General features: G+C 56.6%; 1 protein-coding gene across 2 annotated transcripts in view; it reads left to right on the top strand.

Annotated features, from left to right (window-relative positions):
- Window positions 1-7,073, top strand: part of MAMLD1 (mastermind like domain containing 1) — a 126,066-nt gene extending 118,993 nt beyond the window's left edge. For both annotated transcript variants that reach the window (XM_046673935.1, XM_046673936.1), the window contains 2 exons: window positions 3,511-3,595; window positions 4,852-7,073. In XM_046673935.1, coding sequence (XP_046529891.1) covers window positions 3,511-3,595; window positions 4,852-5,978 — 1,212 coding nt within the window. In that variant the 3' untranslated portion in view covers window positions 5,979-7,073. The remainder of the gene's footprint in view (window positions 1-3,510; window positions 3,596-4,851) is intronic.
- Window positions 7,074-9,860: the final 2,787 nt, after the last annotated feature.

The raw sequence follows: 9,860 nt of genomic DNA, 5'->3' as shown, positions 1-9,860 counted from the left end.
CCTTCCCTGCCTCAATGTGCTGTACAAAATACCGCTTTGGATCCATTCCCCTCTGTCCGCTAGAAGCCATTCCATTGGGAGCCCCTTCCTAGTCAGAATGCTCTTCTCCTGGGGATCACGGAGGGAGTAACTTCAGTCTGAATCCGGCTAAACTCTAGGAACCCTTTGTGGGCGTCTGTGTGTGAGTCCTGCTGATCATCTGCCCTTCTGCCTCTGGCCCGTCCCCCATCCAATTAGATAGTCCCTTTGCCTGATTCAGTGGTTAATCAGGAATGAGACCGTTCTTCCCCTGCAGTGCTGAGAGGAAGCAGCCAGGTGATTGCTCTGGGGCTTACAGGAGACATTCGCCCGTGGTGGCTGAAAGGGTGAAGCTGACACAGTGCCTGGCCTTGCCCACTGCTGGGCCCTGGGTTGGGCAGTGGTGAGGTTTGGGGCTGGCCCTTCACCTCGCCCTCCTGCCTGGCGCTCACAGATGAACGCGAGACCTTCCACGAGCCCCCAGGACAGGCGGGGGCTGTGCAGCTCCCTGGGCGTCAGTGTGAAGTTCTAGAAAGGCAGCCCTAGGACTTTCCTGGTCGCCATCCTGTCTGAGACCTTTCTGCGACTGTGGCCACGGGGTTGAATGTGACTGGGGGCAGGTGTGACAGGGAAGAGCCGGGCCCTAGTTCTCTGGGAGACTTCCTGTTGACCCCAGCCCCAGGCTCACGACAGTGACCACCATGGGGGAAGTACACCTAGGCACACACAGGGCCCACCTGGAGCTGCCCTGTCAGTGTCACCTGGCACAGTAGGACCTAGCACCATGACAATTGCAGCTCTAGAAAAAGGAGTCCTTTGGTGGCCTCCTCCATAACTGTGCTTATGGAAAGCCGCAGGTTGCCTGGGCCAGCCTTCACGAGTGTCCGGCACCAGGCAGCAACTTTCAGCCGCCACTTCCTCCTGGTCACTGAAAACGTTTGTCGTTTCCTGTTTTCTCCATTTTCCAACGATTCTAATTGTCAGTGTCAAAAGGCAACAACTGTTTTCTTGGGGCTTATCTTTGGAGCACATGGATTCAGAACAAAGGATGGGGGCCCTGTCTGCAAAACAAAGGAAGCAGCCTCCTCGGGAGGCTTGGAGAGAAAGCTCGGGCTCACTCTGCCAGGGACCACACGACCGGGCAGGGGGCGGAGTGCCGGCGGGCCCCTGGACGCAACACCCCAGGCGCGTGAAGAGACCCCTGCTTGATGGCGGCGCCCCAGGACGCCGGAGGCCCACCCCCGAGGCGAGGTGGCAGCTGCGCTGCGTGGACTCGGGGAGTTTCTGCAGCCGTGCCATTGGCCGGATTTTCCCTTAAACTCTGGATGCTCTGGATTTCGTGCTTCCTTGGACAAACGTTCGCCAACATCTCGTTGTTCCTGTAACCCTGGACTGTTTGAGAAGCCTTTCTTTCATCTGGCAGACACTCCCCAGTGCCTCCACCCTTGACTCCTGCCCAGCCCAGCCTTCCTTTTGTTCCTACGCCCTGGGGGTCTTTCCTCTCTACCTCCGGCCCTTTGGACTCTCCTGGCCATCCACTGCTTTTTCCTTGGTCACGCTCTAGCCTCCACCTGCCCCACCCTCACGCCTGTACATCTGCGTTACTAGATGAAACTAATGGGGCAGCCAGTGGGGCCAGAGTTAGGATCCGTGTAGACCTAGCCAGCCACAGGAGCCAGTCCCCAGAAGCAGGCTGGAGAGGCGGGAGCACTGGGTTCATGTTGCTTTGGTCTAGTCATTTAACCTCTCTGAGCCTCAGACGTCACCTCAGTGAGCTGGGGACCAAAAATCTGCCCGGATCCCCCAGGGCTGGTGTCAGGGACCAAGTGAAGAACAGACGTGAAAGTGCTGCCTTCTGAAATGCCCACCCATCCCAAGCAGCTCGGACAGACCCAGTGCTCCTCTACGCCTGATGGTGTGGCCTTGAGTGCTCACGTGGCCTCTGTGTTCCTCAGTGTCCAAAATGGTAATGCTGGGATAACAGCGGAGCCCACCTCGAAGGGTTGTTGCCAGACAATGTGAAGTACTGGGTGTGGGGTGCTCAGTACGTGAGCAGGCCTAGAGGCGGGCGTGTCCCCACTGCCCATATGTCAGCAGGCCCGGGGGAGGGGGCGAGCGCCCGGACAGGAAGCAGGCTCAGGGCGGGATGGCAAAACCGCTTGTGGTGTAGTCCACCCAGTGCCATGTGTTCGGCCTCTCTGCCTTGGCAGGAACTGAGGCTAGGAGCTGCCGCCAGGCCTGGGAGCTGGGCACTGTCCCAAGTGCAGGCCCTCCACCCCGCCCCTGACCCACGCCTGCCCCGCCGAGCACAGAAGAGCAGGCCCAGGGGCAAGCAGTCTGTGCTGTGGAGCCAGGTCTCCTGGCATCTGGGGGGACACAGCTCAGAAAGTGGACCTGGGCAGGGGGCTTGCTCCCTGACGGAGCTGCCTAGGTTGTCGGTACAGTAGTAAGCAGGCTTCTTGAGAAGGGGAGAGAGATGGTAGTGAGCACTGGATTGGGAGTCAGTCCTGGGTCTCAGTCACAACCTGGAACTGAATGGCTGAGGATCTCAGGGGGAGGCGTGACTTCCCTGGGCCTTCATCTGGTTCTTTCCTGGCTGTTCCCTTGAGCTGCTCCCAGACTCAGTGCTGGGACTGCGGCCCTGAAGCTCGGCTCCTCCCCTGCCCACCCAGCTTGGAGATGGAGACCGGAAGCCAGGCCCAGTTGCCCATGCTGCAGCCAGTCAGCAGAATGAAGGGAAGCTGGCACTGAGTGGCTACTTGGGGTGTCGGACAGTGCATCCATCTGACCGTGTGATCATCTTGCTGTTCATGCCAGGACCACCCAGAACAAGCCTCGGCCCTTTTTCCATGACAGCCCTGCAGAGGCTGGGCACCTCCCACCACAGAGCCCAGAGTTTGCTCTGCCCCAGCCCTGGCATCCCTGGTTTGCTCAGCCATTCATTGTCTGCGTGGTTTGGAGTCCAAACCCTGTCCCCGTTGCTTAGTGTCCTCTGGATGCAGCCAGTTCGTCTGGGTCTCCCTAAGACTGGCACGCCCAGACTCGTGTCAGCACTGTAGACGCGATCTGGCCAAGGCAGAGTAGTGTAGGACTGTCACCTCCCTCCTTCTACATACTCTGCTTCTATTAATGCAGCCTAATGTTACATTTGCTCTTTTGGTGACCACATCTCACTGCTGACCCATCCTGAGCAGAAGGACATCCAAAATGCCTAAATCTTTTTTCTATGCGCTCTTGCTGTTAAGCTCTGTGTCTCCCGCCCCATCCTATGCTGTCGCAGTTGGTTTTTTAACCCAGGTGCAGAATCCTGCTTTTATTTATACCTGTGGAATTTTGCTTGGGAGGGTGGGGCATGCATGCAAGTGTGTGTTGGTGTGTTCACTCATGCTTTCTGCTACACCAAAGCCAAGTCCTGGGTCCCCACACAGCGATCCCAAGGCTAATATTTCTCGGTAGCCATAAGCTAACATGTCTTTTTCATCTTCTGTTTAGCAAGAGAAACAGAGATCAGGTCTTATGGCAATGACCCCTGAACAGCGGAGTACATGTGTCGCCCAACAGATGAGTCAGTTTCAAGGTAAGTAGTTGAGGTCCATAGTCCTAAAGGGGTGGGCCAGAGGGTACCTAGTGAGGGTGCGGTGAGAATTCGTTCCAGAGCAAGCAGTGAGGGAGAGAGGAGAGGTCTGCAAGTCAATGAAATAGCACCCAGGTTGGATCTCTCACACTGAAAGCTTAGGTAGGATCGCAATTGAAGGCCGGGTCTTAATGACTCCAAAATCACTGTTTGATTCAGGAGATTGATTAAACTGAGTAAGGCGCCTTACAGCAGTTATTCTCAATGGGAGAGAGGTACACCCCAGGGTTCTGAGCCTGCCCTTCTTCTCCCCAACCCCCCATCCGCCGCTGCTGGAGTAACTTCCGTTCTAATGGGGTCCTGGGCCATCTCTCAGGTGTGGGCCATGAATATGGGGTTGGAGAAGCTCTGCCTCAAGGAGACCATGGCAAGGGCTCCCCAAGCCTCAACAGATAGCAGGGGTCCCCACCCTACCACGGCCCTTATGACTGTAATCAACATTTACTGGTCGGGATACAGCTATTAGCGAAAACCAGGCATGGGCCCTACTTGGTGGAGCTTTCCGACTAGCCGGGGAGACATGCGTTAAGCAACCCTTAGCAACCAGTAGTGACACTGGGCCAGGCCAAGGGTACTCTCGCTCGGGGGCTCAGGAGAGGCTGCTTGCCCTCCAACAGGTGTCAGCATCTTTATTTTAGCCCAGTGCCACCATTGCAGCATTGCTCCTTCATTCTCGTGCAAAATCCCTTGTTCCTTGGGCCTAATTCCAGCTGAATGTACCACCTGCCCAGGCTGGAGTGGCACATCAGGCTTCAGCTGCAGACACAGGGCAGACAAGTTCCAAGCAGGCCAGTGTCAACGGCAGGCATGTGTCAAGGGGCGGGTGGTACCAGGCCTGCATACGGAGAACTGAGGACAGCAGACCCAGCCCCTCGCCCTGTGGAGCTTACAATCTACTTGAAAAGACAGACAGATAAGCTGGCATTTTCAGTGCAATGTGATCTGCTCTTCGTGGCGGGGCCAGGGGTGGGCTGTGAGCACAGACCCGGGGAGTCTGGGAGGGCTTCCCAGAAGAACTGCAGTCCAGGCTGAAAGTGGAGGAACAAGGGAGTTGAGAAGAGTTGAGGTGCAGGGGACGCTTAGTAGGAGCCAGGGGCAGGAGGTGAGAGGTCAGTGCTAGGCTGGCAGCTCCTCGCCAGCAGCTGTGGCCCAAGGTGAGGACACCTTTGGAACTCATTCCCACTTCTCTCTTTCTATAGCCGTCCAAGAGCAAGTCACCTCCAAGTGTAGCCGGACCAAGGCAAGCCCCCCATCCAGCCAGCACATGATGCCACCCAGAGCTGGGCTCCTTCAGAACCCTCTGAGTCCAGGAATGACCCCACCCACCAGGCACCAGAGCCGTGAGGGCATGGGCATGATCCCACCGACGCCAGGCAAGCAGCAAGGAATTTTCAGCTCCCGCCCCCCATTTCCCATACCCCCCCGCTCAGCCCAGAACCCCCTGGGCAGCCTCAACTCTGTCTGCCGGCGTATGCAGATTCCCAGGGCCACTCCCTCAGGAGTACCCCTGCCTGGGTTCTGTCCCAGCCCCCTGGGCAGCCAGCCCCTGAGTCCCCACCAGCTCAGACAGCCCTGTGTGCCAAGAATGTCCACCATGTTCAACAATGCTGCATGGGCGGCGGCGGCAGTAGCGGCTGCGACCACAGCGAGCTCTAGGGAACCAGCCCCAAGCCAAGTAGATAATAGCATCCAGCAGCATTTTGATAGCAACTCAATGTTCGCCAAGGCACCCGTGAGAGTGCCCCTGGTGGCCCCAGCCTTTCCATCGCAGCAGGCAGTTGTGCCCCCCAATCAGGTAGCCCCAGGAGGCAGGCCTGGCCAGAAGGTGAGTGCCACCCTGGCCAACCCCAACTTCAGCCTGCTGGGCAGCCAGAGCCTCAGACAGAGCCCAGTGCGGGGTCCCGTGCCTGTGCTGAACGCCACCAAGTCCCTCCAGCAGGGTATGGCCAGCTTTGGTCCCATGAGTCCCATACAGGGCATTGAGCCGCCAAGCTATGTGGCCGCCGCCGCCGCTGCTGCTGCTGCCTCTGCCATTGCTGCCAGCCAGTCCCCAGGCCCATTTAACAGGATGGGTACCCCTCCTGAGCTGCCACCCTACGACTTTTTGCCCCAGCCCCAGCCCCCACTGAACGATCTGATTTCCCCACCTGACTGCAGTGAGGTGGACTTCATTGAAGCTCTCTTGAAAGGCCCCAGCGCAAGCCCAGATGAAGACTGGGTGTGCGACCTGAGGCTGATCGATGACATTTTGGAACAGCATGCTGCTGCCCAAAATGCCGCAGCCCGGAATGCGGGCCAAGTCACCCAGAATGCTGTGGAGCTTTAAACACCCCTAGAAACCCCCACGCCGGCATCACTCTAGGCAGCCGCGTGAAGCCACAGCAAGTTCACTGCTGGCCTCACAGCCACGCAGTCGTTTCCTTGTTATAATTCGAGTGGCATCAGCCCATGCCCATCCCTCGCTCTACCTGTGACAAAATGGAAAGCTGGTGATTTTTCAAGCTACCTGTACATATTTGAAAATTTTGTAAATGGTTTTCCTAAACATTAATGACAGAAGTATTTATACTTCGTTTTGTGACTTTGTAAATAAAGTGACGGCTTTCGTTTCAGTAGTTGTGTTTATTCCGCATTGTTTGTGTTTATTCTACATTGTTGCAAATACGCAGACTGTGCTGTTCGCTCCAGTGACACCTTATAAGCCAGGTAGCCGAGTCGCTGATGGTATTGCTGCAGTGAGAGATGTGGATATGACCAGGAGGTGTTGTGCAGACTGACACATGCCAAACAGAAAACCACTTGGCCATTTATTTCCATTTTCACAAAAAGTTCTGTCGCCTTGTGTGATTCTTAGTCTCCTTTGCAAACCTGTCGGTCTCCGCTAGCTCCCTCCTGATGAGCACCACAGCAGAAGCCGTTTGGTCGTCAGTGTCCGCGGAGGACACTTGCAGGGCTGAGAGAGTTCTGTAGGTTTAGGAACAGGGAAGAGAGCGTGTGAGCTGAGCACTGTCTTTACCGTCCACCTCGAGAATCTCGCGTGTCCTCCCTGTATCATCCAGACGGAGAGAAAACCTGGGTTTGCACTTCTCCAGCGGCACCTTTGCAGGGTGGAGGTGGGACGGTCATGGTTCGAAGCCTTTCAGTATTTGTTTTGATGTAAGGCTCTGTGGTTTGGGGGAAGAAAAGTCTGTAAACATTAATAGTTGATTTGCGGTTTGTCTTGATGGTTTCTATCTGCAATTACCGTCATGTATATTTAAGTGTCTGTTATAGAAAACCCACCTCCACTGTCCTGTAAACTTTTCTCAGTGTCCAGACTCTGTGTAATCACATTTTAATTGCCATCTTGTATTTCGCCTCTACATTTGAAATCTGGCGTTTGTTTCCAGCCAGTGCGTTTTTTCTTCGTTCTGTAATAAACAGCCAGGAGAAAAGTGCCTCTATGTTTTCATTTCTCAAGGGAGCGTTCTGTCCCTACAAACCCCTGTCAGCCAAGCCTGCAGTGCCTTCGGTTCTTTCAAAGGCAACTGAATGTCTTGTGCATCAGAAGATGCTGCACCGAGGAGTGAGGGGTAAGCAGTCTGTGTAGCATGCGCTGTGATCGTGTCGCGTCACAGCATAGAAACACATCATTTTTGACTCCAGCTCCTCATTTTACAGAGGAGGAAATGGGACAGGAGGCCACTAAAGCAACTCTGCACTGGGGGCTGGAGACAGAGGGCGCCTCGCACTGAGAATCTAAACTCTCCACACCATTATCCTCTTCCCACTGAGGCATGGCAGACCCAATTAAAGATCCAGCTCCTCCCATGGAAGGGATGCCCATATAGGGTGGCTGGAGGTGGGAGGGATCCCAAAGCGAGTAACATGTCTGCTGCACAGGAGAGTGAAGTACTGTCACTTCACAAAGACAGCCAACAAGCCCTTGGTGAAGTCTCTGGGCAGCTGAGCATCCTTGGGGTGCCTGGTCCCTGGAGAGAAGAGGTCTCCCCAACTCCCCTCCTCTGGCTCCTCCTCCAAAGCCTAGGCTAAATTCAGCGGTGTCCGTCCTGAGTGCTGGAGCCAGAAGAGCTCAGCGGGCTGGGGTGCAGGGTCCACGGGGGTGCAGGGGGCAGGTCGAAGTCCCCATGGCTTGGCTTCAGGTCCAGGACTGCAGTGGCAGGAGAGTGATAGCTCCAGTTTGCCTGACTGTCCCACCTCTGTTGAGCTCCACCCCCTCCCTGGAGCCCCACCCTCTGGAATCCCACTTTGGCCCTTTCCATCTGGACCTGCTGCGGGATCCCAGCCAATCTGGAGGCCCCGCCCCGGCCCCCTCCTCCCTCCTCCCTCCTCCCCTCTCCTCCCCACCAGCATTTGCAGCCAGCAGGTTGGCTGCTGATTGTTTCAGATTTAAACTGCAAAAAGACGACAGAGACTCCTGTCACCCCACACTCCAGCCATCTCCTCACAGCAAGAAAGTGGCTTCCACAGAGCTTCATCTGAATTTGGTTTATGGTTGAGCCTCATTCTGAAGGGGACCCTAATAAGATGGCTAGGACCTGTGCCTCTGCCACCAGGTGGCCAGGGTATGGCATGCAGGTGGGAGGGGTTGCAGATGGACCCACACCTCCCCAAAGGTGGCAAGGAAGCTAGTTGGAACCTTCTTCCCCCATGTGCTGTAAGAGTGCAGCTGAAGCCCCAGGTGGGATCCGATGCAGTCAAAATGGAATACATCACATTTATCCCCCTAACTGGCAGGGAGAGTCTATATTCTCGTCCTTGAGGTACGAAATGTTCTAACACAAGGGCACACTTTGGGGGCTGAGGGAGGCACGCACACTGAGGCAGGTTGTTCTGTCCAGCAGAACGTAAAGTGCTCTGAGAAGATGCCCCCACTCTCCACTCTTAATGGCTGTGACTGAGGGCAAAGGTCAGCAGGGGCCGAAGCAGGCCTCCCCAGCCCAGAAGCCAGAAGAGTCGTGGAAACAGTCATTACCCAAAAGCCCTGGCGCTCAGCCATCTGCTCACACAGGCCCCTCCTGCTTCCTGCAGAGCGGTGCTCGCAGGTCTGGGTAATGGATGTGTCCCACGGGTGTCCCTCAGCTCCAGTCATCCCTCCTTGTCACAGTCTCTGCCTCTGTTCCCCCTGCCCCTCTCAGGCAGTGCCTCCTCAGGAGGCCTCCCCAGGAGCCATCCTCACTGTGGCTCCCACTGGTGCCAGGCCCCAGGCAGTCCCCTGCTTCCCCTCAGAGCTGTACGGGGCACTTGGGCCCACCTCTCCTGTCCCCTCTCTCCAGTGGGCCCAGGGGCCCTTCCCTGGCTCTGTGTGACCCACTGGCCCAGTGACCGTGCAGCTCACAGCCAGCCATTGGGGTGTTGAAGCCCGTGCCTGTAGATCCCCCAGGCCAGCCCTCCTACTGGGGCCTTCTCAGCCTGCCAGAGGGCTTCCAGGGTCACAGCTGTCCCCAATCAGCTCTGCTGGCCCTCAGAGCCCAAAATAAAAGACAAGCTTGGCCCACTGAGCTGGTTCCATCTTCCATTCCCAGAGGGTTCATTTCCCACCCCAACCACATGGTGACCTCAAGGCTGAGCCAGTGTGGGCAGCAGTGTAGATAGCTCCTTGAGCACTTCCTGCCACCTGACCTCAGCCTAGCCTCACTGCCTCCCAGTAGTCCTTTCCCTCTGGTCTCGGCGGCCCCTGCTTCTTCCTCCCAGTCGTGGCTGTCTCAGGATTCTCCTTCCTAGAGATGCCAGCCCCCATCATTCTGCCATCACTCAGCTCCCCTCCCTCCCGCACTGTCAGCCTCTCTGCTGGATTCTTCCCAAGTGCTTTCAACTGGGCCATGTCAAAAAGACCCTCAACTCCACAGCCCATTTGGCTGGAGCTCGAGCTCTCTGCCCACCCCCCAGCCCCCCATGGAAGGAGTGGCAGCACCCTGCCTCCTCTCCCACTCACTCCTCGAACAGAGCCATCTGGCTCCATCCCTGCTCCTTCCCCGAAGTGCACTGGTCACAAAGCACTAACCTCCACCCGGCCATGAATCCAATGGAAGCTGTCCAGTCCTCGGTGGCCTTGCCCTTTCAGCAGCACTGGCCTCTCCCTTCTTCCAGAAAAGGACTGCCTCTTGGCTCCTGGGAGCCACAGTCCCCTGGGACTCTTCTCCTCTGGTCTGCAGCCTGGCCCTCTCTCCCGCCCTGAGGTTTATTCTCTCCTGCCCCTATACAAGGA

The sequence above is a fragment of the Equus quagga genome, chromosome 10, assembly GCF_021613505.1.
Source record: "Equus quagga isolate Etosha38 chromosome 10, UCLA_HA_Equagga_1.0, whole genome shotgun sequence".
NCBI classification, from domain to species: domain Eukaryota; kingdom Metazoa; phylum Chordata; class Mammalia; order Perissodactyla; family Equidae; genus Equus; species Equus quagga.
This window is presented reverse-complemented; position numbering and strand designations above follow the sequence as displayed.